Here is a 23,808-nt window from a genome sequence, read left to right as displayed (position 1 = left end):
GTCACACTTCCCTTGTGATTTCAGTTTGTTTCTGTTTCCTCTGTTAACGGAAACGTGGGAAGCAGTTACCTCTGTGCCCAGCGTGTTTCTTTGGGCTGTGTTTGCTGTTGCAGATGTCCTGGATGTTCTGGACCACGCTGGAGCTGAGCCCGTGCTCCCTCATGATGGTCAGCACCCTTCTGTCCATCAGGTTATGGGACCTGAGGCAGTTGGTGTAGCCACAGTTCCCTCGGATGAAGTGCTCGCAGATGTGGAGCCTTTCACACTGTGGATACTTGTCGCAAATCACTTTTCGACCCTCTCCCTTGTAATTTTTGCATATCTGCAGAGAAAGAAACAGACAATAGCCAGGGACATTAACCCCTTCCCGCATCTGCCACAGTCATTAAGGAAAGCCCAAGTCAACAAAAATGTTGGCGGTAAGCAGAGATACACTAAAGGAAAAAACATGGGGTCTTTCACACTCATAAGATTAGTTGTATTCAACCAATAATTAATTTGGGGTAGAAGAGGACTGCCAGCTAGCTAAACGAGCCATGAATTTAATCACCCTTTGGAAGAATCAAAGTAAGATGGCCATGGCCAGCTGCAGAGAGGACCAAACAAGACCCAAAAGGAGCCCTACATTACAAAGGAACCCCAAAGAGGAAGGTTATCAAGTCATTCTGCAATTGAGGGGGAGACCTGGCTATCTCAGATGGTGGAGCATGTGACTCTTGATCTCAGGGTTGTGAGTTCGAGCCCCACATTGGGTGTGGAGATTACTTAAAAATAAAAATCTTTAGAAAAAATAAAAAATAAAAAGGACATGCAGGTCTTCCTTGCAGCTGTTGTCTCTGCGAGGCAGAACGTGACAAGGGTTCTCAAAAGAACCCAACTAAAGAAGGTAATTTTTCTATTTCTATGTAAATAGCCCTGCAGACATGTAGTTCTTACTGAAAAGAGGGCATACGTATTTCTCACTGAGGTACTGTTGTGGAGGCCGGACCGTATGACACAGGTCGAGAAGCAGCGGATTTCAAAGTCCATAGCCCCAGCCCTGGACCCAGCTCTGTGACGTCACCTGAATTACCTACTCCCCCCGCCTCTGTCTCCTTTGCTGTGAAGGAGCAAAATATTTGCTCTGTCCCCTTAACCCAAGGTATTGAGTGGATTACATAATAAAATATGTAAATGTCCAAAATATAAAATGCACTACCCATGTTTGAATCGTTACATAAAAGAATCCCAAAGATCAGAACATTTATAAACTGTTTCAACAGACGGAACAGACCGGGTCCACCTGGTTCGCTGTGATCTATCTGGAAGGCAAGGACCTTCAGACTCCAGCAACAACAATTTAAGTACACAGACAACTTCGAAAACCTGATTCAAGTAGCTATCACTGCTCTCAAGCCTAGTATTCAGATTTTAGACTCTAGACCAGCAGGGTTCTAAGTGGGGTCCCTGGAAACTTATCAGAAATGCAAATCCCTAGACCCGTCCCCACGTCTACAGTCAGGACCGCCAGAGGTGGGGTTCAGCACTCTGGTGTAACAAACCAGGTGATTCCGAGGCTCACTAAAGTTTGAGAACCAGCGTCCTCAAGGCTCTGGCAGAAAAAGAACGATTAGCAACTTCACAAATGACACTTTGGTTAACGATCCTAGGACGGTTCTAATGAGTACGTAAGAATGCTCCTGGCCTTGATTAGGGCAGGACCAATGACAGCATTTCTACGTTTAATAAGCACATTTACATTTTACAAGCTTATAAACCAGGAAGTCAGGTTTGCCGGATGCTTTTATGTTCTCGCAAGGCAAGGCAAAGCGAGGAAGTGTGAACTCTCAGAGGTCTTGTCCACTGCTGCCTCCAACATTTAATTCAGTGCCCACCATTTGCAAGCTCCTAAATGTCAGTCAAACGAATGCACAACTGCAAATGACGTTGAGACCCAGAAGGAATCCCTGCTTTGTGCCAGATCACACAGAGTCAGGACCGTGAAACTACTCAGCTTACTCTTGTGTTAAGAAAATATGTATGGACAATATGCAGATGAATGGGTGTGGCTGGGTTCCAATAAAACCTCATTCAAAAACCAGGTGGCAGGCCAAATTTGGCCCTAGGCCATAGTTTGATGAACTTGGATCTAGATTGTCAAGTGACAGAGAAATAAAATGACATTTTATTTGAATCACTCCATTTTGGGGTTTCATTGGTGCAACAGCTTTGCCTATAATCCTCAACCGATATACCCTTATTGTCTTCCAAAACCTCAATTCAAAGACCATCTCCTTCCAGGAAGCCACCTAGATGGACAGCATCCCCTAGTTCTATTCCTGTATCTTCAGGTCACTTCAAATAGGAAGGAAATTGCTGGAATCTTTAGGTCACTGAGCAACAGTCACCTGTTGACTGCTCTCTGCAGAGCCTGGTGGTAACTTTGAGTACTTTGTGTTCCTATTCCAACACATCCATGACACAACACGGCCGATCATACTCTCCTTGCTGCTTCAACTAAGGAATTTAACTTACCTCAGGCATAAAAAATGGGTCACTTTGGAGGAGGAGCACAGCTAATTCCTCTTTGTTCAGTCCAGAGAGCTCATGGTTTTTCAAGACCTTGAAGTTCTCTTCTGAGAGAACGTTGTGAGAATATTTGCACAAATTCCTGGAAGAAAACAACAATCGTCAGTGTTTCCATGACAAAGAAGTAAAGAAAACCAAATCATCCAGGGAACTCTCAGCTATCAGTGCCCACATCCTTTGGTAACTAATCCTGCTTAGAGAATACATTTTAAAAATATAAATTGATGAAACAGTGGGGGTACAGGGGATGTATTTTTAAAAGATTTTATTTATTTGTTTGAGAGAGAGAGAGAGAGAGTGTGTGTGTGTGTGTGTGTGTGTGTGCGTGCACACTCAGGGAGGAGGACATGGGGGCTCAATCCCACAACCCCAAGATCACAACCTGAGTAAAAACCAAGAGTCAGACGCTCAACTGAATGAGCCACCCAGGTTCCCCAGCACTGTATTTTTTCCACAAATTATACACATCTGTATTTCAAATTGCTGCACTGCTTCTTTAAACAGTATCTCCTCTACTATGCATTATTAGGGGGAAAATTGACAAAGAAACTAAAATCAATTTATTGGAAATGATTGCCCACTGAGGGACAAAGAAGAATTAGGGAATACATGTATGGACTTGGGGCACCTGGGCTGGTTCAGTCCATAGGGCATATGACTCTTGATCTCAGGGCTGTGAGTCTGAGTCCCACGTTGGCTGCAGAGATTACTTAAAAATAGAATCTTAAAAAAAAATACGTGTATGGACTGACAATAAAAGTGAATGAGAAAAGAGATTCCATTTATCAGTTTTTTAAGATTTTATTTATTTGAGAGAGTGAGAGCATGAATGGGGAGGGTGGACAGAGGGAGAGGGAGAAATAGACTCCCCACTGAACAAGAAGCCCAATGCGGGGCTTGATCCCAGACCCCTGGTATCATGACCTGAGCTCAAGGCAGACCTTTTAAAGATTTTATTTGTTTGTTTGTTTGTTTGTTTAACAGAGAGAGAGAGAGAGAGAGAGAGACAGCATGAGAGGGAGAAGGGTCAGAGGGAGCAGACTCCCTACTGAGCAGTGAGCCCAATGTGGGACTCGATCCTGGGACTTCAGGATTGTGACCTGAGCCGAAGGCAGTTGCTTAACCAACTGAGCCACCCAGGCGCCCCTACTTATCAAATGTTTTAATGATACAAAATTATCCATTGCTTTATTTCTCCTATGTCTTATATACCAATGTATACTTATATGATCTATGACTACAAAGAAATGGAACAAGCTCTTAGTCGCATGTTTCAAAACAACTCTACAGAAAAAGAAATAGAAATCCCTGCACTTTAAGACAGCGACAGCCTAGGTCCGCACTGTCCAGGAGAGCACACTCTATGATCATGGAATTGTTCTGTAATCTGAGCTCTCCAAATATGGCTACCAAGTACTTGAAACACAGCTAGCAAGACTTCAGAACTAAATTTTCCATTTTACCTTATTTTAATTAATTTAAACTTCCATACCTGGAACTAGTGACTACCATCCCAATGGCAGAGACCTAGGTCTTCAGTGTTCAAAGTGTAGTGGGAGAACCAGTAGTATCACCATGGCTGCAGAGCTTGTCCAAAATCCAGAGTTTCAGGCCCCACCCTAGTTATACTGAATCGAAATCTGCCTTTCAACAACATCCCCAAATGACTTAATGACATTAAGGTCCTTAGATCATTGAGAAACCCTGATGGTAATGTTGTTTTCATTAGACAAAAAGAATTGGGCCAGTTATCAGTGTCCACATAACAAAATCACTCCAGTTTTTGACTTACATACCCTACCCACAATTATAGCCAAAGTCCTCATCTTTATGGTTTTAATAGTTATTAATATGATGGATATTAATATCTTCTAGTTTGTACAACCATCATCAAATTATCAGGTGGTTAAGAATGGCTGGTTTTCACTATATAAATAGCATGGCTACAATTACCTTTGTACAAATAACCTCCCATCTTCTACAATATTCTCCCGGGATTTATTCCTTTGGGACTATTGCCTCAAAGGACACAAGAATTTTCTTGTCAGCTTGTTCCACGATGATCCACTGCTCTCCAGGAAACACACCAGCAATCTGCGAGTGTGTCTATTTCCTGCCAGCACATTAACAAGGAGTTTTATCACCTTTGCTAGTTCAGTAGGTATAAAATAGACTTGTGCTTTTAATTTGCAATTTATTTATTAAAAAGACTGACCTATTACCAAATGTTGGCTTGATGTTTATAGTTCCTTTCCTTACTTCCCTTACTTCCTTACTATTTGTTCATATTTTTTTAACTGTCTGTAGCAGAGAACGGTTACTGACCTACAGATTTATAACCACTCTTTATACTTTTAAAAATTATTACCAGTTTATTTCAAATACTTTTGAATTTTTGCCTTTTTTACCAAGAACTTGAATTAAGGTTGCTGTTGCTAAATTTTTATGTGATCAGACCCTTCCAATTTTCTTTCGTAGTCTTAATAATTTTTTAAAGAATTTTTATTTATTTATTTGACAGGGAGAGAGAGAGACAGAGAGAGAGAGGGAATACAAGCAGGGGGAGTGGGAGAGGGAGAAACAGGCTTCCCGCTGAGCAGGGAGCCCGACGCAGGACTCGACCACAGGACCCTGTGATCATGACCCAAGCTGAAGGCAGATGCTTAACAACTGAGCCACCCAGGAACCCCTCTCTTTCATAATTTTAATACTTGAGGTCTTAATTCCTCCACTGTAGTAGAAACACTATAGTAAACCATTTTGTTTCACTTGTAAAAGAGAGATCTTAAACTATAATTCTTTAAAACATCTGGAGCTTATTATGACAAATTGTGTCAGAAACGGAGAGAAATGCTTTACATCAACTTTTCTCAATAATAATCCTATTCTTTTTTTTTAAAGAGGGAGGGAGGAAGGAAGTGACAGAGGGAGAAGGAGAGAGAAAATCTTAAGCAGGTGCCATGCCCAGCACAGAGCCCCATTCAGGGCTTGATCTCAAAACCCTAAGATCATGACCTGAACCGAAATCAAGAATCAGACATTTAACAGACAGACTGAGCCATCCAGGCGCCTCTCAATAATAATCCTATTAAATAGGATTCCTCTCTTATTATTCTGTAATTCTGGACTATTTTGTGTTAATCTTGTAACTAACTTAGAACTCTTGGAATCTCTATTGGGATTTTATCAATCTATAGTTCTGCTTTAAATCTAATACAACTTAAATTTCCTTTGCGCCATATTTTAAATATTAACGGAATAATTTATCACATCATTGGCTTACTCCTTTTCCAAAAACTCTTTAGTGTGCTTATCTGTTATTTTCTCTATAGAAATTTTATTAAGGTTTTGTCAATTTCCATACAAATATCATATTGAGAATCTAATTTGTGTTAACTCCATAAATTAGATCAGATATTATGTCATCTTAACTACATTAATCTTCTGATTCCGAAACAGAAACACTCTCTCCATTTATTCAAGTTTTCTTTTTCTTTTTTTTTTTTTAAGATTTTTTTTTTTCTAATTTCTTTATGTAACAGAGAGAGAGATCACAAGTAGGCAGAGAGGCAGGCAGAGAGAGAGAGGGAAGCAGGCTCCCCGCTGTGCAGAGAGCCCGATGTGGGGCTCGATCCCAGGACCCTGAGATCATGACCTGAGCCGGAAGCAGAGGCCTTAACCCACTGAGCCACCCAGGCGCCCCTCAAGTTTTATTTTTCTTATGGAGAATTAAAATCTTTATTTTAATAGTTTTCTTTCATTTCCCAAATATTAAACATTCACCTATTGCCACTATTTTTAGTTGTTTGTCACCCATAAGCAGAAATGCAAACGACTTTGCAAAACCTTCTTACTAAAGCTGATAATTCTTTTTTTTTTTTTTACGGACAGAGATCACAAGTAGGCAGACAGGCAGGCGGGGGGGGGGGGGAAGCACACTCCCTGCTGAGCAGAGAGCCCAATACGGTGCTCGATCCCAGGACCCTGGGATCATGACCTGAGCCGAAGGCAGAGGTTTTAACCCACTGAGCCACCCAGGCGCCCCATGAAGCTGATAACTTTTTTAATGTGACCATCTAGATAAAAGTTATTCTCTAGAAATTAATCTTTAAAGGTCACTTATTCTGGGGTGCCTGGCTGGGGCGCTCAGTCAGTAGAGCACGTGAATCTTGATCTCATGGTCTTCAGTTTGAGCCCATGTAGAGTATAGAGATTACTAAAAAGTGGGGAGGGGGGCACTATGCAAATGCTGCAGTCTGGGTGTAAGGCATTTCTGAAACCCTCTGGAGCTGCTTTCAGATCTAGCTATGGAACTGCCTTCAGGAAAAAAAAAAAATCACAGAATCAATGACTGTGTCTGCTACCCTCTGAGCCCTCAGAACCCAATCGGCCCTCCCATGCACTTTGCTTCATAGAGAAGTCAAGGGCAGCTGAGCAGGCTCCGGTGACAGCCTCTATTCTAGCCATTTCCTCGGGCGGGCCTTCTGCGTCTCTGGCGCTCCTTGATAAAGCTGACTTCAGCTCTCTCAGCTTGCTTTGGGGTTCTGTGTTTTCCGATAAAACTGCTCCCAGCAGTCCCCACCAGGACCCTCTGCAGCTGGGCTACGACTACACCTTATCACTCCTCCCACCCCCCATGGGAGGGGGGAATCTAGAGAGAATCGACATTGAGGGGGAGGGGGTCCTCGGCCTCCAGCCCAGGCAGAAAACCGCTGTATCACCAGATGAATGGGAGACACCTTAGCTAGAAGGCCCCTCACTCCACTAGCAAGAGCCATCAATGATCCCCCCTTGCTACTGATGAATCACAGAACTCTACCTCTGAAACTAATAATACACTGTATGTTAATTAATTGAATTTAACTTTTTTAAAAAATGATCCCCTTGCTGTGGAGCTGAAAATGACCTCGGTGAAATAAACACCCCACCACTGGACAGGTTTCACCTTCTGTCTCTGAGATACATGACAACCGTTCCTGGAAAGGAATTGAGAATCTTTGCTTTCTCTTTAGCCTCTAATGCAGACGTCGTCGTCCCCCGACCCTTGCCAAGACGATGGCCCCTCTCTTATGGCAAAATCAGAATCACAGAAGAGGACCCAGCCCCTCTCCAGGTCAAAGCTAGATGCAGCAATGGTCCTACCTGTCCTAGCTGAGAAGGAGTAGGGCACTTCCAAGATCCCCAAAGTCAACATTTCCTGTAAATAACTAGAGTCCACCAGGCAGCCTAATGGTACTGTCCAGAACCCTGAGTCTCCAGACTTTTCCGTGCTCACCCAAGACACTCACGCCTGGCACTGAGTTGGCTGGGTCCTTGCTGCAGCCTGTCTGAAGGGGGCTCAGTTTCACCGTCATTTCTCACCTCTACCCTCAGGCAAACTGCTCACTCCTCTAATGTCCTCTGGGACACGCACTCTGTACCCAGCTTCAGTCGGCAACATCTACGTCTAGCCTTGGTCTCTAACCAACAGTGTCCTCCCAGGGAGGCCCTGCTCCATTTTCCCACATTCCCTAGGCTACTCCCCACTTCTCAGAGGCTTTTCTCTTTGCCTAATTTTCCCTTTGCCTAATTTCATACTGGTCTGCCATGAGGGTGGGGCAGTTCGTGCTCATCTCCTCCGGAGTCAGCCAGGGAGGACGAAACCAACGTTTATTACATGTTTACTAAGTGACAGGAACTCTCCACCTGATATTTAATAAGTAACATGGTACGCCTATGAGGAAGCAGTTCACTTTTTACTTTGGTAAACGGAGGCTGATAAAATGAGAAATCAAAAATGAAATAAAATGAGGAACTCCGAGGTAACTCAAATAGGAGGAAGATCTGACAAATGAACTCCCATCTCAAAACAAAACAAAAGCAAAAACACATAGTCTGGAAAAACAAAAGCAGATCAAAACTTTTCCAAACCAAAAAGGTAGGGGAGGAGAAGGAAAAAAAAAAAAAGCCCTTCTGGATTATTTAAAGGACTGTTCCCAATGCACGTGAATCTGCGAAGGGTGGGACCAGGCACACGGCAAGAGAGAAACTACTTCTTAGGACTGGCATTGGGAAGACAAGTTCAGCAGAATCAGCCACTATTAGGGCTTGACAGAGGTCGTGACTTAGGTTGACGGTGGCAGAAGCTTCCTTCCCACATCCTGCTCGTCACTCTGCCCCAGGTCCACGTCCTTAATACTGACCAGGAGGCTTCAGCCTGGAAACAGCGTGAAAGTCGGCCATGGCTCCCTCGGGTTCACTAAGCCAGTGGTTCTCCAAGTGAGGTCCCCAGACTAGCATCACTGGGAGGTTGTCAGAAATCAAATTCTCAGGCCCCATCCCAGACCTCCTGCCTGGGTCTCAAACTCTTGGGGTGCATCAGAATCTTCTAGAAGGTTTGCTAGAACACAGACTGCTGGGCTCCACCCCCAGAGTTTCTTTTTTTTTTTTCCTTTCTTTTTTTTTTTTTTAATTTCTTTTCAGTGTAACAGTATTCATTGTTTTTGCACCACACCCAGTGCTCCATGCAATCCGTGCCTTCTCTAATACCCAACACCTGGTTCCCCCAACCTCCCACCCCCTGCTCCTTCAAAACCCTCAGATTGTTTTTCAGAATCCATGGTCTCTCATGGTTCACCTCCCCTTCCAATTTCCCTCAACTCCCTTCTCCTCTCCATCTTCCCTTGTCCTCCATGCTATTTGTTATGCTCCACAAAGAAGTGAAACCATATGATAATTGACTCTCTCTGCTTGACTTATTTCACTCAGCATAATCACCCCCAGAGTTTCTGATAGGTGGGTCTGGGGTGGGGACTGCAGATGTGCATTTCTGACAAGCGTCCAGGTGATGTTGCTGCCTGCGGGGACCAGGACTCCACCTGGGAAGATGGAGACTTGAGCTGCCTTCTCGGTGGGGAAAGGCAAGTGAGCGCACAGTGGAAGGGGCTCCCCCCTTCCCAATCCCCTCCCAACACCCTCCCCCAGCCTCACACAGAGAAGAGCTCTCCTACAAACCATTATGAACTGCCCAGGGGAGAACAAGTGTTTGCAGAATTCTGCCTGCACTTGGAGCAGATAAACTTCAAACAGCATGAGCTGGGATAGGAGATGATAACTTAAAAAAAAAAAAAAAGAGCAAAGATGGCCTTGGAAGAACATAATCATCTCAGTTTCAAGAATCTCTGGCCAAAACCTAAAAACAAATGACCTTTTTACTTTTCTCTTCCAGCCACAGAACAAAATGTTATTTTAACCCAGGCAATAAATCCTCCCCTACACCTTGGATGAGGGCTGGGGGGAAGAGTGGTTCTCATCCCTGGCTACACATAATAATCAACTGGGGAGTGTTTAGAAACACCTAAGCCTAACCCTCGAAGACTGACTTAATCGGACAGGGGGTGACAGGTGATTCCACCGTGCAGCTGGAGCTGAGAATTGCTAGTTGGACTCGTCCGATCAGAGTCTAAGCTCAGTTCCTGAGCTAGAAGGTCACCTCGGAGCCCTTGTGCTTCCCAAGCTGGTCAACACAGAGCCAGCTCTGGGCTCCATAACCAGACCAACTGGGAAAAGATAACAATCTTGGGGGGTGGGTTTGACAGTAATCTGTCTCAAAATACCCCTCCCCTTCTCCACTCACTCCCTCTGCTCCCCAACACCTTGTGGGCAAGGGCTGATAAAGACAAAGATAGAGTTGATTTGTACAGAAAACAGGAAACAGCTCACCATGCTATAAACCAGGGGGGAAAGGAACCAGGAGGTGTAAAAGATAAAATCTAGGGGCACCTGGGTGGCTCAGTGGGTTAAAGCCTCTGCCTTCGGCTCAGGTCAAGATCCCAGGGTCCTGGGATCGAGTCCCACATCGGGCTCCCTGCTCAGCAGAGAGCCTGCTTCTCCCCCTCCCACTCTCCCTGCTTGTGTTCCCTCTCTCGCTGTGTCTGTCAAATAAATAAATTAAAAAAAAAAAAAAGATAAAATCTAACGAATGCTGGCCTAAAGAGGAAAATGTCACCGATCAAAAACAACCGTAATGAAGTATTATTTCAAAGCCATGAGACTCCCGTTCCCTGTGCTTGTACTGCTGATGTTCAAGGTTAAACTGCCAGGCTACTAGAGATAGGGGTGGCTCTGCGAATCTGGGAGTCCTGGGGAGAATCGGAGTGGGCCAATAGAGAGCACCAGAAGCAGGATAAGGGAACGTGTGGGGAAAGAGAAAGCGTGGGGCTGAAGAAAGGAGATGACTCTAGCCATGACTGTACTATCAAGAACCTACAAGGTGCAAAGAAGAGAAGGCTAGCCAACTGCGGCCACAGGGCGAACTCCAGGTGCACCTGCTAGGGGACAGGAATGCACCTCATTGGCTGCAAGACTCTGGGCAGCAGAGGGCAAGAGGAGAGGACCACGCCTACAGAGGATGGGGGTTGGGGGGCACCAAGGACCTGCATGTAGTCTACTGCACCCAGAGTGGGGCACCCAGAAATCACCTCTCTGTCACTGCAGACAATGCCTCCCATGCCCAGCGCTCCAAGTTAGTGTTGCCCATTAGAATCACCTAGGGAGGGGCGCCTGGGTGGCTCAGTGGGTTAAAGCCTCTGCCTTCAGCTCAGGTCATGATCTCAGGGTCCTGGCATGGAGCCCCACATCGGGCTCTCTGCTCAGCAGAGAGCCTGCTTCCTCCTCTCTCTCTGCCTGCCTCTCTGCCTGCTTGTGATCTCTCTCTGTCAAATAAATAAATAAAATCTTTAAAAAAAAAAAAAAAAAGAATCACCTAGGGACTTCTAAAAAAGCTCAGTGCCCTAGCCATACTCCAGAGCCAATAAATCAGAACCTGTAGGGGGGAGGAGCCGGGCTTCCGGATTCTTTTTAAAGACACCTCAAGTCATTCCAATGGGCAGCAGAGTCTGGGAACCATCCCCCTAAGTCCACATCAGGACTGAGAAAAGGCGTAGGAAGCAAAGAGTAAAGGGTTCAGGGGTGGGGGTGGTTTTGCCAGAATCTTGATGATTAGAAAAAGGGAGCCTCAAGATCCTCTCCTCACAAAGGTCCCTTCCCTTCTCCCCCTGCCGTACTCCTCAACATGAATCCCTTTGGAAGTAAAGAGAAAGATTCAAATAGACTAGAGAGAAAGACTAATAAACTGCTTAACAGTGGTTTGAAGATTCCTTTAGCGGGAAAAAAAGGGGCAGAAGCCTCTAGAACAGGCTGTTTGCCACAGAAAGCATGTGCTCAATAAATATTTGTTGAGGGAGTGGCAAGAATGCCCCACATTCCCTGTGTGTCTTGCGGTTCTATCACAGAAAAGTAACAGGTCACCCTAACCTTGGAGAAAGCAATCCTTTTCTTCAACTCCTGTTCACTCTGCACTAAAGAATCCATCCCACTTCTCTTTTATGCCCTCACAGTCCGAAGCCACATAAAACCCCACTTTTGCAATCTGCCAGGAAGCACACCCCTGTAAAAGAATCCTAGGCGAGGGCGAAAATGCAGATCCTCAGGCCCAATCCACCCTCCGCAACACCCCCCACCGCCACCGCAAAACCGGAATCTTTGATGTGGGACATGGAAATCTGCATTGAGTAAGCTCTCCCCAAGTGATTCAGATATATATCAAAGTTTGAGACGTACTGCTCCAAAGCTGGTTACCTACCACACCCCAGAAGCTACCCAAAACTGATACCTCAGGGTACAGCAACAACAACAACAACAAAAAGTTACAACTCTTTATATACATTTTTACTTAAAAAAAGTAAAAAATTATTGCGTGGGCTATAAGAGGCAGAGAAGTAGGGAGGATCACTGGTTAACTCAGAAGGTGCACAAGATGACCTTTAGAACTGAAATTTTCTTTTTTCTTTTTCTAATAGAAATTGCCTGTATCCATTGGTGTATAACTGATGGGGTATATCCATTTATCAAGACTCTTCAGCCTGGAGATGCCGGGGTGGCTCAGTCGGTTAAGTGGCTGCCTTCGGCTTGGGTCATGATCTCAGCGTCCTCAGATCAAGTCCCACATCCGGCTCCTTGCTCCACAGGGAGCCTGCTTCTCCCTCTGCCTCTGCCTGTCACTCTGCCTGCCTGTGCTCTCTCTCTCTCTGACAAATAAATAAATAAAATCTTAAAAAAAAAAGACTCTTCAGCCTGGATACTTTTAAATGGGTACGTTTTACTGTATGTAAATCATAGAAAGTTGATTTTAAAAGTTTTTTAAAAGATGAAAACAAGTGAGTCAATATTTAATATCCAAATTAAGAGTTAACGTTAGTTATGTGATTTTTAAGTAAATACATACATAATAAGAGTACATGCTCAAAATGTTCTCTACTGATAGGGCTGAAGAATCAAAATGTTTGAAAACTATTCCCCTAGGTGACCTGATGCTCTGAGTGGGTCTGAAACAGATGAAAAACTTCCTCAGGGTGAAGGAGCGAAAAAGATGGCAAAACAGGGCTCTGCTCTCTCCTCAAAACCCGCATCCAGCTCCTCTGCTCCGACTTAGTGAAACTGACTCTTCACTGGGCCTGAAATCCTAAATCCTCCTGGATTCTTTGACTCCTTTTCACCCTCATTCTGGGGCCTTGCCAACCGCAGAGTAGCCTATAGGTAAAGATCAAAGACACCTGTTTGGAAGTAAATATGGTCAGGAACCGTAAGCAAATTAGAACCCTTTTACAGAAGGAAAACAACCCTGCATTCGTTTTCTCTGTTCACTTCGGCCATCTCTCCATTACCTAAAAAGTAGAAAGTATTTTGTTGGCAGATGCCTCTTTGTCCCTTACTCAACATTTCATCAAGATTCACACTATCACTCATAATGTCCTTAAGTCCCTTAGCTTAATTTCTGCAGAAAGTGGCAGGAACTGAAAGTCAGAATCAGCCAAGTGAAAATAAACATGAAGCAAATCTAAAAAGGGAATAGAAATTCCCAAATGATTCTGATGGGGCACACCCCCCTCTGGGCCCTGATACCGCCATCAACCTGACAGCTGGACTCGGCGGACAGAGCACACTCAGTAACTGAAGGGACTTCCAGGAAGACTCCAGCTCTGCAAATACACCACATAAATGACATGTGACATGCAAAAGTAAAAGGTAAACCTTCAAAACAAGTGTCAAAACTGTGTCTGGCTAGACACAGTAGGACAAATACTGTATGATTCCATTTGCAAGAAATATCCAGAATAAGGCAAATCCATGGAGACAACAGGTAGATTAGAAAGGGGTGGACAGGGAGAGGGGAGAACAGGATGACTGCTGATTGGTGTAGGGTTTCTGTGTGGGCTGAGGAGAATGTTCTGGAACCAGAGAATGGCAATGATTACACATCATGAACATACTTATCGCCATTGAACTGTATGCTTTCCCCCCCCACCCACCGCCCAATCTGGAGGTCATTCCTCTTTTTTTTTTTTTTTAATTTTAATTCCAGCATAGTTAATACACAGGGCTATACTACTTTCAGATGTCTGTTTAGTGATTCAGCAGTTCTATCCATTTACTCAGTGCTCATCAAGATTAAGTATGAACTATGCACTTGGAAATGGTTAAAAAAAAAAAACAGAGACTATCCCAAGCAAAAATAAATAGAGCAGTAAGACAACAAAAAAAAATTCAAAAATGGAAGTAAGAGGCAATTCTCTTATTTCTTATTAATCAGATGCCAAGGAAGACAAACCAAAAATATGAGCTTTAGGTCTTAAAATGGCCAGACGCAGAAATACATAAATTAAAACCACAGTGAGGTACGATACTGCATTGCTTGAATTGGCACAAATTTTAAAGGGCTGACGATGTCCCCTCCGGACAAGCTTGCAGACCTTTGCTGCAGTCTCCTTTGCCCAGCAAAGCAATAAAACTATTGTATCTCTTCCCACCCCTCCTCACCTACCCCCCACTACTCCCCAAAAAGGCCAATGTTCAAATGGCAAGGATATGAGGCAAGGGATGGCTTGTATTCTGATGGGAGTAAAAGCTGGTATGCACCCTTAGAAAACAATCTGGCATTATCTCAGAAAATTAAAGATGAATCTACTGGTAGGTATCTAGGGAGCTCTTGCACACGTACACAAGGAGAGACATACCTTAATATTCAATATATCATTGTTTCTCATATCAAAAAATTCAAAACACTTCCTATTTTGATAAGAAAAACTGGTATATAAATCTCAGAATTCCTATAAAAGAAAGCTATACATTTCAAAGAGCTAAAACAGTCCCTTTCCTAAAACGTCTGGGACTCGGGACAAGATAAAATTGAGGTCCATGCACCAAGCGCCTAAACATTTAAAGTACAAAATCAAGCTACGAAACAGTTCAATAAAACATATTGTCTTCGGGGCGCCTGGGTGGCTCAGTGGGCTAAGCATCTGCCTTTGGCTCAGGTTGTGATCCTGAGGCCCTGGGATTGAGTCTTGAAGGGGAGCCTGCTTCTCCCTCTGCCCACTGCTTCCCCTGCTTGTGCTCTCGCTCTCTCTGTCAAATAAGTAAGTAAAATCTTGGGGGGAAAATTTTTTGTTCATCTTCCTATCTTGAAAACATACTTGCAAAATGACCTGGAAAGCCACGTGAGAATTCTTCTCAGACTCCTCCCAGTTCTCTGATAAGGTACATGGGAATGAAACAAGTTGGCCCTGGCTTCCAACTCTGGCTCACCCCTTCTCTCTTCCCACCCCAGACTGTGTCCCATACTGCTCAAGCCAACATGCACAGGCAACGAGCATGCCAGCCACACGTAGGAGGACCTGGAAAAGAAGTCCTCCCCCGCCTGGAAGTGGGCCTGGGAAACCAGGATCCCCAGAACCTAGAGCATGGTCTAGAATGAAAGTGGGTGCTACAGGTGCTAGATAGGCACGATTCCTGGGCTCCTTGGTCTCCTCAGAGTGAGCAGGAATAGTAACTAAAAGACAGCCAGAGGGGCGCCTGGGTGTCTCAGTCAGTTAGCATCTGCCTTCGGCTCAGGTCATGATCCCAGGGTCCTGGGATAGAGCCCCGCATTGGGCTCCCTGCTCAGCGGGAAGCCTGCTCCTCCCTTTCCCTCTGCCTCTGCTCCCCCTGCTTGTGCTCTCACTCTCCATCAAATAAATAAAATCTTAAATTACTAATAAATAAATAAATAACGGCCAGAAGTAGGGCTGTAATACAAGAGGGCCCAGGGCAAAAGTCCATCTTGCCCAGGTCTCAAGATGGTACAGAAACACAAACACAGCTTTGTACATTAGGAGTGAGTCTCAGAATCATGATATCGCACACAGAAGAGTAAATCAAGTATTTGCACACTTAGTATTTATATCATTTATAGACTTGAAAACAGGCAACACGGTACTAAATATTGCTTGGAAATGCATGCATAGGGGCACCTGGGTGGCTCAGTGGGTTAAAGCCTCTGCCTTCGGCTCAGGTCATGATCCCAGGGTCCTGGGATCGAGCCCCGCATCGGGCTCTCTGCTCAGCGGGGAGCCTGCTTCCCCCTCTCTCTCTGCCTGCCTCTCTGACTACTTGTGATCTCTGTCTGTCAAATAAATAAATAAAATCTTTAAAAAAAAAAAAGAAATGCATGCATATAGTAAAAAATAATAAATGTATGGGGAAAATAAAAACCACATGCAGAGTAGCATCGGCAGGATTATAAATTGGTACACCCCTATAGGAAACACTACGGACATTCCTCAAAAAATTAAAAACAGAACTACTGTATAACCAGCAATCCCACTTCTAGGTATATATTCAAAAGAAATGACCTCATTATCTCAAAGGAATATCTGCACTCCTGTGTTCAATGCAGTATTGTTCACAACAGCCAAGAAATGGAAACATCCTACATGTCTATCAGCAGATGAATGGATAAGGAAAATGTGGGATACAGACAAGAGACAGAGATACACAGATATGCAAAGGAATCTGTATGGGATGCCTGGGTGGCTCTGTAGGTTAAGCATCTGCCTTTAGCTCAGGTCATGATCCCAGGGTTTTGGGATTAAGTCTTGCATAGGGCTCCCTGCTCAGGGGGGAGCCTGCTTCTTCCTCTGCCTGCCTCTCCTCTGTGCTCTCTCTCTCTGACAAATAAATAAATAAAATATTTTTTTAAAAAAAGGGATATGTATGATTCAGCTATAAAAAGAAATCCTGCAATTTGCAACAACATGGATAAAGCTAGAAGACATTATACTAAGTGACATAAGCCAGAGAGACAAATAGTGTATGATCTCTGTAGTACGTGGAATCTAAAAAGTCAAACTCACAGAAAGTAGAATGGTGGTTGCTGGGGACTGGCGGGCAGTGGGGGGTAAGTAATACGGGAATACTGGTCAAAGGATGCAAATCTTCAATTATAAAATGAATATATTCTAAAGACCTAAGGTATACCATGGTGGCTATAGATGATAATACTGTATACTTGAAATCTGCTAAGAAAGTTGATCTTAAGTGTTCTCATCATCATCAAAAAAAAAAGGGCATAAACAGATGAGGAGATAGATAGGGTAATTAGCTTGATTGAGGACATTATTTTACAATGTACACATATATCAAAATATCACAGGGGCACCTGGCTGGCTCAGTCCATGCAACATGAGGCTTTCGATCTCAAGATCTGGAGTTCGAGACTCACTTTGGGGTACAGATTACTTTAAAAAATAAAAACAAAATACCACATTGTAAACCTAAGTATATACAATGTTTCTTAGTCAATGGTACCTTATTGAAGCTGAAGAGAAAAAAAGAACAGTATTTATCTCTATCACCTCTAAGATGGGGGAGATGATCAAGAAAGGGAATGCAGGCGTGTCTGGGTAGCTTAGTCAGTTAAACATCGGACTGTTGATATCAGGGTTCAAGCCCCATAGTAGGCTCCACACTGGGCATGGAATCTACTTAAAAAGGAGAGAGAGAGGGGCACCTGGGTGGCTCAGTGGGTTAAAGCCTCTGCCTTCAGCTCAGGTCATGATCCCAGGGTCCTGAGCTCTCTGCTCTCTGCTCTCTGCTCAGCAGGGAGCCTGCTTCCTCCTCTCTCTCTGCCTCCTCTCTTGCCTACTTGTGATCTCTGTCTGTCAAATAAATAAATAAAATCTTTTTAAAAAGAGAGAGAGAGAGAGAAAGAGAGAGAGAATTCGGGGTACGGTTAAATGAGTAATTGTATTTCTGAAGCGGATTCATGTGTACAGGTAACTCATTAGATGCTTTATATATTTTCATAAGAGTTAAGTATCACATAATAAAAACTTTAAAGAGAAAATTCTTTTAAAAATTGGAACATTAAGGTATCATTTTATGCCCTTGGAATTGAATAAACTAAAAAAAAGTCTGTGATAATGCCAAGTGCCAGCTGGCATTATCTTATTATATTATTATATAAGATGGGGAAACTGGGACTCTAAAACAGGAAACTCCTTGTCAGAATCTGGAAAAGTTGAAGCTGTGTGACCATTCAGCCCAGTAACTCCATTTCCTCATGATCTAGCTACTCTGGAGAAGCACCAAGAGACATGTATATTCTTGACAGCAGGGTTTTCTAGAGCAAAAAACTGGAAATATCCCAAATGACTGTTCCTGGGGCCACAGGTACTGAACTGTGCCAGAAATCACAGAATGAAATACTATACAGCCGTTAAGACGAATAAATTAGATCCTTATGTATCACTAGGAATATATCTCCAAACATAACATTGAAAAAAATTCTCAAATATATAAAACAATACTGCATTTTGTACAAGGATACAAACATGTACATGAGGAAATTATAGAATTCATACCATAAATCCTGACAGAGGTTGCTTCTGGGGAGAGAAAGGAATGAGACTAGGAAATAGAAAATAATGTTTGGCCTGTTATGGCTTTTATTATATCTTAAAAGAAAAGCAAAATGAAAAGCATAAGTATTTCTTATTCTGGGAGGGGAGTTGTAAGCTTATTTATCTTGTATTTTCTTTTATATAACTTTTGTTATGTTTTTAGAATATAGATAAATACTCTGATGCTTGTTATATTATATTTTGCTTGGCACCTAGGCGGCTGAGTCAGTTAAGCGTCTGCCTTTGGCTCAGGTCATGATCTCAGGGTCCTGGGATCGAGCCCCATATCCAGCTCCCTGCTCAGCAGGAAGCCTTCTCCTTCTCTCTGCCATTCCCTCAGCCTATGCTCTCTGGCTCGCTCCTTCTCTCTCTCTCTGTCAAATATATAAATAATTTTTTAAAAGAATATTATTCTTTGCAATCTTTTTCCCCCCAATCTATTAAATAGTCAATTAAACCTCTTCCATCTAACTACCCCACCCAAAGTTATAATTAACCAAACAGGAAAGGCATACAAACAGGAAAGAGCCCAAAGGAAACACCCACATTGGCAAAAACCGCAAAGCTAGTTGAAAACACTAGAGAGCCTGCTTCACACAGTTAAACGGTCATGCTTGGAAGGAAAAAACAAAAAAACACAAACAAACAAAAAAGAAAACCCAGAAAACAAAAAACCCACTCAACTTGAATTAATGAAAGATCCTACTTCACAGAGTTACTTCCCCACGTTAAGTAGCTCGTTAAGTAATCGTGCTCTTGGATCTGGGTTCAACAACTCTGCCAGCTATCTGCTCTGTGGCCTTCTGGATATTTCTAACAGCTCTGGGTCTGAGTTGACTTCTATTAAGAAAGGATTTATAATATCCACCTCCGGAGTCATGGTAAAGACCATCTTGGATACCATCTCTAAACTGCTTGCCATCATGCTTCATACGTAGTTATTTGTTCAATAACTGGTAGTTAACCGTTTGCATCAGAACTGGGATCAGAACTCCACGTGTGGGCATATATTTCGGCAAAGCAAAGGGAAACATCCAAACTGATGTACCAAAACAAGGAGATACCAAACACTGAAGCAAGTATGTTCACTAAGGTGTACAGCTAAAAGGATTGTGAGAGGGGCGCCTGGGTTGCTCAGGTCATGCACGATCCCAGGGTCCTGGGATTGAGCCCCCGCTTCCGGCTCTCTGCTCAGCAGGGAGCCTGCTTCTCCCTCTCCCTCTGCCTGCTGCTCCTCATGCTTGTGCTCTCTCTCTATCAAATGAATAAATAAAATCTTTTTTAAAATTAAAAAAAAAAAAACCCATGTAAGAAAGACCCATACTGTAGGATAGATAGGAGAAGTCCTATCTATGAATATAAAGGAATTTTTATATAAAGGAGTGTAAAGGAGATTTTATAAGTCCAGCAAAATGCAAACTGTCCTCAGGCAACTGATAGGAGTATCACTTGGTCAACAGATCCCATTAACCTGTAGGAAGTCCTTAGACTGCTACATGTCAAGTTTTAGATTTTATAAATTTCTCAGAAGGGGGAATATTTCTAAAACACACTTGGGGAAAAAACATATTTTTAAGTTTTGAGTTAAAAAAAAAAGTTCTCCCAAGGACCCTATTATAACGACAAAATACACTTTAATGGATTAAAAATTTGTAATTCTCTAATTCAAAAGTGATGAAAAAGGAAATAAAAAAAAAACTAGACAAATATATGTAAGAAGTGAAAATTTATAGCTTCACTAAAAGAAAAAAAAAAAAACTTTAATGAATTCCCCAGAGGAGCCATCCAAATTTGAAAGACCGAATTATCCCTGTATCCTATCTCTCCTTTTAAAATACATAAAAATGGGGCACCTGGGTGGCTCAGTGGGTTAAAGCCTCTGTCTTCCTCTCAGGTCATGATCTCAGAGTCCTAGGATCAAGCCCCACATCGGGCTCTCTGCTCAGCAGGGAGCCTGCTTCCTCCTCTCTCTCTGCCTGCCTCTCTGCCTACTTGTAATCTCTGTCAAATAAATAAATAAAATCTTAAAAAAAAATTTTAAATACATAAAAGTCCTGGTTAACAACCCAATATAGGAGTTTAAAATGGTTTTGATGTTTCAAACCACACACACAAAAATACCATAATAATATCCATAAAACAAAAAAACTAAAGTGTTTAAAAAAATAAATAAAGTGTCTAAACATATTGTGTATAAGAAATTGCAAGTTTCTTTACATATGGGTATGTAACATATTTAAACAATTATGAATCCATAATATCTTTGTAGGTTTCTTCCTGAAAATGCAAGTCTATCATAAGACCATCAGGGAAATCTGAATGCCAACCATATATCAGATTATATTAAAATTGTAATTGTAAAAAATTGTGATTGTTGTACTATAGTTATGTTAATAATAAAACAGAGTCCTTACCCTTTAGAGATACTAAAGAATTTACGGAACACATAATCTCTGGGATTTGGTTTAAGATAACACATTAGGCGCTGGGGACAGGGATGGAGGGGGAGGATTAAATGAAACAAGACTGACCATATTTTGAAAACTATTGAATTGAAATGATGGGTACCTAGCAGGTCATCATTCTCTTTTCTGTAATATATTTTGAAACTATCTAGAGTAAAAAATTAAAATATAACAGATATATATATATATATATTTATATTTAAAACTAAAGCCAACACTCGTTGAATTTTTAGTAACAGATCAGAAAAACACCCAAAAAAAAAAAAAAAAGGAAGAAGATAAATCCCTTCGACTCTGTTGTTATTCAGGATAGTACTAGAATGTTCCTTCCCTTTCTATCCTCCACCCCCTGCCTATCTTCCTCCTCCCAGATTTCCTGGGTCACTGTGACTTGGAGGATTCCCTCTATACTCACTCATAATTTACCAAAACTTAGAAACCAACTTTCAATTTGGTGCTTCCCAACATATTCAATAAATATATATTTTTTTAATAATGGAGCACATTCAGCACTTTTTAAGAAGTTTTACCATTTTGTCCTAAAAAAAAAATTGTTTTATCTCATCTACCTCATCCATTTAAAACACCGGTCTTGGGGCGCCTGGGTGGCTCAGTGGGTTAAACCCTGTGCCTTTGGCTTGGGTCATGATCTCAGGGTCCTGGGGTCCAGCCCCGCATGGGGCTCTCTGCTTGGCGGGGAGCCTGCCTCCCCCTCTCTCTCTGCCTGCCTCTCTGCCTACTTGTGATTTCTGTCTGTTGGATAAATGAATAAAATCTTTAAAAATAAATAAATAAATAAATAAATAAAACACCGGTCTTTTGTATGCTTTCCTACACACATACTGGGGTGAGTAATCCAAAGGTTTTTGCTAACAAGCACAAGATCAAAAGATTGATGGCCACCATTTTGGACACCAAGACACCACTTAAAGTTTTTAAGGAGGGGCCAAGTGTAGAAAGTGGTATATCAAGAAAAATAATTGAGCAAGAGTGCACAGGGACAGAAAAGATAGGGAGAACGACTATGGTCAGAGAGAATCATTCACTAATTGAACAAGCATTCAATCAGAAGTGGGATGGGATGAGGGAAACCAAGCTGGAAGGAGATAGGAGCCCTCAAGAAAAGGGCTTGGTGATGAAGGTATTGTGAAGGGTGAAGAAGGGATTGGGGCAGTGCCAGAGACCCTGCCCTGGAGGAAAGAGGATGAGTGTGACCGACTGGCAGCATATCCAGGTACAGATGTTGCTCGGACACTGGGGAAGGAAGAACCCAGAGGTAGCAGGAAGGCGAAGGCAGCCGATACACATATGGAAGCCATCTTTGTAGATGTGACAGCTGAACCCAAGTGAGTGAGCTCTCTTCGGGAGAGACTGGGAAGACAGGTCAAAAGGCTTAACCCAAAACCTCGGGGCACACTATACTAAAGAGGCAAAAAATGAACAAGTTGAAACTCAGAAGCAGCTGCCCGAGAGATCCGCCGCACTCGTTCAAAGTGGTCCCAAGAGCGGGCAGTCACCCGCTCAGGCCACCACGGAGAACTTGGGGCAGGAGCGCTGGGAGAAGACACTACTTCATCGGTAACCTTGAAGAGGACCATTCTGGCCAGGTGGTGCGGACTAGCCTCAGAGATCAGGGAGGCGATAATGAGGGGCATGGAGGGGGCTGGGAACCGAGGGCCAAGCGCAGGGCCAGCTCGCTGCGGCACAGACAATCCGGGCGCGGACAGGGACGACGGTAGCACAGAGGGAAAGACTCACGATTCCACACAGGGGAGGCGTTTCCCTTCCTTCCCAAACCTGCCTCTAAATGCTCTAGACCCAGGCTGACCCAAAAGTACTGTATTCCTCTGGGGGTGAGGAGATGAGCGTGGTCTTTCCGGGGGCGATGAGGAGTTAGCCAAATCGAGGACAGGTGTGGAGGCACTGGGCGCAAGGGAACCGCCAAGTGCAGGAGCGCGGGCGGGGCCGGGGAAGCACAGGCGCGAGACTGGAGGTACGAGGTCCCCACGAGGGCGCGCCCCTCGCGGAGCAGCACCCCTGAGAGTGCTCCCAGACCTGAGCCCCGAGAAGCCGCCACCCCGCTCCCTCTCGTGCACTCACCGATCCGACTGCGAATAGTTGCACCGACCCAGCAGGTTGAGCTTGCAGAGGTGCAGGTCTTCGCAGGGTCTCTGGCAGAACTTGCGACGACAGACCCGGGCTCGCGTGGTGGCCACCACGGACCGGGTGATCCCTTCCCTGCCGCCTGTCTCCAACTGCACGAAGCGGTCGGGCCCAGCCTCCTCCAGCACCTCGCGGAGCTGCCCCTCGGGGAGCCTTATCTCTTCGAGCAGCGCGTCCAGGGCCATGCGGCCCCCGTGGGCGCACAGGATTTTGGTGATGAAGCAGCACACCTCCGGGTCCGCCATGGCGCGCTGCGCTCTCCCGCCCAGACGCGGGACTCTGCTCCGGGGAGAATCGAAACTTATAGGAGTCCGGGGGCGGGCGCGGGCGGTGCTCGGGCGGTGCTCGGGCGGGCGCGCCCCGGGCCAGCGAGCGCGCGCTCCTCGCCGCCTTTAGCCGAACCAGGCGCTTTCGCTTTCCCGCTCGGCCCCGGGTCGAGAGGCCAGAACTCACCGACCCGAGCCCGGTGGCAGGCTGCAAGTCACCCGCGACGGCCGCCGAATGGGAAGAGAGCGGACGGCGCGCGCCGATCAGCGGGCCACCGCCGCGACCGACCGACCCCTCGCTCGCTTCTGGGCTCCGCGAGGATGACGCTCTCCAGCTGGCCTCCGCGAGGCTTCTTCCGAAAGAAGAGAAACTAAAAGTGATCTGGGGCTCTGGTGCAGTTTTTATAAGCCAGCCCAAGTGACGAATGACGCGCGTCTTGGGAGCCCCCTTGAGGAGGTTTCTGTTCTCCACCCCACCCATTCCGGGAAAGCACAGAACCCGGCGCGCAGGGCTGGGTGCCCTACCTCCGCTAGAAGCCAATCTTCTCTACGATTCCAAAGCTTCGATGCTACGATCCTCGATCTGTA

The 23,808-nt window shown here is 44.3% G+C and overlaps 1 protein-coding gene across 1 annotated transcript in view; it reads right to left on the bottom strand.

Annotated features, from left to right (window-relative positions):
* Positions 1–23,470, bottom strand: part of LOC111152021 (zinc finger CCCH-type containing, antiviral 1) — a 57,800-nt gene extending 34,330 nt beyond the window's left edge. Inside the window, exons 1-3 of the mRNA XM_022510292.1 lie at positions 22,892–23,470; positions 2,515–2,650; positions 70–322 (exon numbers count right to left, since the gene is read on the bottom strand). Coding sequence (XP_022366000.1) covers positions 70–322; positions 2,515–2,650; positions 22,892–23,199 — 697 coding nt within the window. The 5' untranslated portion in view covers positions 23,200–23,470. The remainder of the gene's footprint in view (positions 1–69; positions 323–2,514; positions 2,651–22,891) is intronic.
* Positions 23,471–23,808: the final 338 nt, after the last annotated feature.

This window comes from Enhydra lutris, unplaced genomic scaffold (assembly GCF_002288905.1).
Source record: "Enhydra lutris kenyoni isolate GAN:26980312 unplaced genomic scaffold, ASM228890v2 scaffoldscaffold27, whole genome shotgun sequence".
Lineage (NCBI taxonomy): Eukaryota > Metazoa > Chordata > Mammalia > Carnivora > Mustelidae > Enhydra > Enhydra lutris.
This window is presented reverse-complemented; position numbering and strand designations above follow the sequence as displayed.